This window comes from Crocodylus siamensis, chromosome 6 (assembly GCF_052110815.1).
Source record: "Crocodylus siamensis isolate JL-2025a chromosome 6, ASM5211081v1, whole genome shotgun sequence".
Taxonomy (NCBI): Eukaryota; Metazoa; Chordata; order Crocodylia; family Crocodylidae; genus Crocodylus; species Crocodylus siamensis.
Genome location: NC_143400.1, coordinates 7618299 through 7623246, shown reverse-complemented (window position 1 = coordinate 7623246; position 4948 = coordinate 7618299). Strand labels below are relative to the sequence as shown.

At 54.5% G+C, this 4948-nt stretch overlaps 1 protein-coding gene across 1 annotated transcript; it reads left to right on the top strand.

Annotated features, from left to right (window-relative positions):
* The first annotated feature begins 243 nt into the window (after positions 1–243).
* Positions 244–4509, top strand: HOXC13 (homeobox C13). The gene is made up of 2 exons (XM_090051824.1): positions 244–1030; positions 3395–4509. The coding sequence occupies exons 1-2, from the start codon at positions 364–366 to the stop codon at positions 3649–3651; spliced, it is 924 nt and encodes a 307-aa protein (XP_089907950.1). The 5' UTR covers positions 244–363; the 3' UTR covers positions 3652–4509.
* The last annotated feature ends 439 nt before the right edge of the window (positions 4510–4948 follow it).

The window sequence follows — 4948 nt, the reverse complement described above, 5'->3', positions numbered from 1 at the left end:
CGGCCAAATTGTGAAATCCCATTCCCCCCCCCCCAGCTTTATTTATTCCGCTCCCTCTTTACAATCAATGGGTGGCAACCTTCGCCTTTAAGGATTCCTGTTTCTCTGCTCCACGCAGCCAATGGGAGCTGCCCGTTGCCTACCCAAAGCCGGGAGGGCCCAGCAGATAGGGCTGGCGGCGGGTCACGTGGCCGGGCTAGATTTATCGCGGAGTATTTACAGGTCACGTGGCCCGGCGGATTTCTTAATGAACTGGCCCCGGCGCACCCGCTCTGCGCATGCTCCGGCGTAAACAATATGCTAGGGAAATTAGGTGTCTCTCTTTGGGAAGTCGAGTTTTAAAAAGCGCAGGCAGACCATGATATGACGACTTCACTGATCCTGCATCCACGCTGGGCGGATACCTTTATGTACGTCTATGAGGACACCCCGAATGAACATACCCCGAATAAAACCCCAGGCATGGAGGGGCTGAGTGGGAACTGCCCGGCGAGCCACTGCAGGGATATAATCACCCACCCGGTCCTGGGGCGCCATTCCAGCACCATTGGGACGCACCAGGGCTCCGTCTACACGGACATCCCCGCGCCGGAACCCGCCCGGCAGTGCCCGGCGCCGCCGCCCGCCTCCTCCAACGCGACCCTGGGCTACGGCTACCCCTTTGGAGGCAGCTACTATGGGTGCCGGCTGTCCCACTCCCACAACGTGAACTTACAACAAAAGCCTTGCTCCTACCACCCGGGAGAAAAGTACCCCGAACCCAGCGGTTCCCTCCCCAGCGAAGAACTATCCTCAAGGGCCAAAGAGTTTGCTTTTTACCCCAGCTTTGCCAGCTCCTACCAGGCGGTCCCTGGCTACTTGGACGTCTCAGTGGTACCCGGGATCAGTAGCCACCCAGAACCGAGGCATGACACTTTGCTTCCCATGGAAGGCTACCAGCATTGGGCTCTGTCCAATGGTTGGGAAGGGCAGGTTTATTGCTCGAAAGAGCAGTCGCAGTCTACCCATCTCTGGAAGTCACCTTTCCCAGGTAGGGTGTTCTCCGATCCAGCATGCTTGTCTGCTTTACTAACCGCCAGGTTTAAAAAAAAAAAAATCTCTGTGGAATGAGGCAATGTGTATGGACACGCAGGGTAAGGAGGTGCAGTAATCCAGCTAAACCCTTGTGCTCGCTTTCCAAGTAAGTTTGCAGTTTCCTTGTTTCCTTCCCCCCCCCCACCTCGTGTTGCTTCAGCACCTCGCTGGAGCTGCTCCCCCAGCTGCAGGAAGCCTAATTTCCTAAAGGAGAAAGCCCCCCCCCTTTTTTTTCTAGTGCCCCCCCCCAAATAGTGTCTCAGGACAGTGCAACGCATCCTACTGCAATCACGGGAGTGTCAAGTGACATGGATATTGGTGGGAGCAAAGGAGAGGGGAGAGGGAGGGAAGGTTAAGGGGAAAACACCCCCCTGGTTCCCCGTGTGCGTGGGGAAAGCGGGAATAATGCCAGCCCGCCGGGACCCCCAGCACGCGGAGGGGCGATGGAGGATGCTCCTGGGGCTTCCCACTCGTGCCATGGGGCACTGCCGGGATCCCCTCCCTGGAGATGCGGAGCAAGGCCCGACACGCAGCGGGGCGAGGACTCGGGCAGTTGCCCAATCCCGGGCCAACGTGCTTCTGGAGGCGCCTCCATCCCGCGGGCGGCCGTGGAGCAGACAGGAACCGGGGCCACGCTGGTGTCTCGGGGTGTCTGTGCCCCAGTGAGCGGGGCAGGGTGTCCCTGACCCCCTCCTCCGCCGCGGGTTGGGCTTCGGCGGCTCCTGTGAGAAGCCTGGAAGATGGGAGGGGAGTCCTGGATTCTCCTATGCAGGAAAACAGATTTACAGTTTGCAGGGGGCTGGGGTGACAAAACAGTTTCCTAGGTCCTGATCCTAGTCGGGTGTGCTCCCCGCACAGTTACAGGAGAGAGGGCAAGCTTTCTGATCTGGGGAGCACTGAAAGGAGCAGAAAGAGGGGAAATGTCACATCTAGGGCCACAAAAAAAAAAATGGCTCTGGGTCGATTCCCTGGGAAGATGGGGGTGTCGTGGGCATCAGTTCCTATTCGGAGTGATACCTTCTGGGGCATTTCTAGTCCAAAAGTCCCCCCCACACACTTTCTCCCTGGGCCTACTGGAATCCGCAGGGCTTGGTCCGGGTCTGCTGGGAAACAGCCCGCGAAGTAGCTGTCCAGAGTAGTCCACAAGCATGTCCAGGTGAGATAAGGACGGATGAATAGCCAGGCTCCCCACCCGAGCCCGCTGTGGCCCCGCTTCGCTCTTTCGGGGCTCGGCAAGAGCCCTGCGCGGAGGCGGCTCGCGCCTGGGATCCGTGTCCGAAACCCATGGCGGCTGGGCATAGCCTGGCCTGGGGGGCCCTCTCCCCCGGCCCCACTGCGATAGCGCGGGGAGAAGAGGCCGCGCAGAGATGCGGCGCGGGTCCGCGCGAGCCGCGCCGCACCTCCAGGGGAGAGCCCACACCGGGCCCGGGAGAGAGCAGGGCTGAGCGCAACCCCCGCTTGCTCTGAGGTCTTTTTTTTTTGGTCGTTTGCTTGTTTTAAATAGCCCCAGCCCAAGCTGCACAAGTAGCAGCCGAGCTGGGGTGGGGGGTGGCGGGTGGCGGGGGGAAATCCAGGTTGGTTTGTTGGAAGAGGACGCACCGATGCGAGCGGCGGCTGCGGCAGGGCGCTTGCTTGCCCGGAGTGCCGGGGTCTGAGCCGGAAAGATCATAATTAATGAGGGCGCGTATGCCGGGTGGGAGTCCTGCAAGAGCGAGGTGGTCGGACCGACGGGGGCTTAGGGAAGGGAAGGGAAAGAAAAGGAAAAAGAGGCAGGGAGTGTTCAGCCGGGCCTGAAATGCACCTGGTCGGAGGCCCCCTTGGCTTGGGGGTGGGGGGGTATTTTATGGAATGACTTCGATGCCCCTTGATTGTATGTGAAAATCCAGCCTGGGCAACAGATCCGGGCAGAACCGTCCCCCGCCCTGCCAATATGCTGTTACTCCACTCCGTCTTGCACCCGCTTTCCGTCTTCCTTCCTTTTTTCCTAGCGGGTTTCTCTGATTTTCATTCTCCTTCTCGTTCCCCCTTCTTTCCAACCTCGTCTCTTCCTTTTATCCTTTTCTTTTCTTTCCTACTTTCTAATTCTCTCTTTCATCCCAGTTTTTTTTCTTTTCCTCTTCCCTCTCTCCTCTCTCTCTGCGTCATTCTTTCCAAGCCTTTCTTTTTCAAAAAGTCTAATAGCTGCTTGCTAGCTTTCCTCGCTCTCTGGTCTAATTCTCTCTCTGCACCCGCTTCTTTCCTCTCCTGGGGGCACGGACCCCCCTCCATCCCCTTCCGCGGCACAGGGTAACCCTGCCTTTTTCTCTCCTCATCGCTCCAGACGTGGTTCCTCTCCAGCCCGAAGTGAGCAGCTACCGGAGAGGTCGGAAAAAGAGAGTCCCCTACACGAAAATCCAGCTGAAGGAGTTAGAGAAGGAGTACGCAGCGAGCAAGTTCATTACCAAAGAGAAGCGGAGGCGGATTTCGGCCACCACCAACCTCTCCGAGCGCCAGGTCACCATCTGGTTCCAGAACCGGAGGGTGAAAGAAAAAAAGGTAGTCAGTAAATCGAAATCAGCGCATCTCCACGCTACCTGACATAGAAATGGCTGAGGGGGGGAAGGGAGAGAGAGGAACACACGTATTTATCGGGTAGATCTGTATGATAACATCCACCGCGAACTCCGTGCTGGCTCCATTGATTATTTAAGAATACCACCGCCACCACCCAAATAATAGACTGTCTATTTGATCATAGATGAGAGCATCTTTTGGTTGAATCCGAATCCGTCCTCCGACTGTGAATAGCCGACACCCCTTGGTCCAGTTAACTGTGTATATTTAAGGAAAGAAAAAAAAAAAGAATAAAAAAAAAAGACCGTAGTTATGTTAAAAAGACCTGAAACCTGAATGTTCCTTTATAACTGTATATCCCTTCTCCACTGACCGATCATATTTTTGGCTCTTGTCATCCGCTGGTGTTAAATGTATGGAGAACATAGACATGAGCCTTGTCTTCTGGCGTCACTAAAGGACCGAAAAGGCTGCTATTGTTGGGAAGAGAATCATTCCCCCCCCCATTATGATTACGATGATGATGATTATTCTGTATCACTTAAAAAAAATAACAAAACGCTAACTGAGGTCACACGTGGATGGAAAGTGACTTCCTATATAATATATATATTTTTTTTGGTATGTTCTCGTGGGGGTTTATATATCTCTGCCATAGAACTGGGATCTCTGTTCTCCACTGACAATATAGAAAGTGCACAGTATTGTCCTGGGGTTGATTATCCCCCACCCCCAATATAAATCGACTAATCATCAACAGTGTTCTTTCGATATGTAAAAGCGACCATTTTTTTATGTCTTGTATATGTATATAATATTGTGGTGTCCAAATGATATGTACTGAATGCAGATTACATTTCTTAAAAATAAATATCATTTTGGCCTTGAGGTTGGCTCGCTGACGAGGTGTTTGTGCGCGGACAGAATAGTCTTGATGATGATTATTGTGTTTCAATCCCTCTCTAAGTCTTCCGAGGAGAAAGCGGGGGCTCGGAGGCGCCCTTAGAAGACCTGGAAGGGCAGGTGGGGACCCGGAGGTGAAGAAGAGTAGGTGACCAGAAGAAAACTTCTGAGCTGGGAGCTGAGACGCAGGAAAATAGGAGTGGATATAGCTGAAGTAACACGAGGGAAGCCGCCTTCCCACCCCTTTATTTTTTTTGGCAGGGAGCACATCGGTGGAGGCCAATGCGAGAAGCGATGCGTCCTGAGGAAATGGGCTTAAACCAAGCCAAAAAGGGTTTGGGGGTTGTTTTTTTTTGGAGGCGTCCTTTTCTGGGTGCCTCTCGGTACCGGGGGAAGGCGGAACTGCCGCCACAAGGCG

Bases quoted from the DNA above. Each gene is read 5' to 3' on its own strand.
- HOXC13 (XM_090051824.1), top strand. From the start codon at position 364: ATGACGACTTCACTGATCCTGCATCCACGCTGGGCGGATACCTTTATG. The intron at 1,031-3,394 runs GTAGGGTGTTCT...TCATCGCTCCAG, and splicing joins CTGGAAGTCACCTTTCCCAG to ACGTGGTTCCTCTCCAGCCC.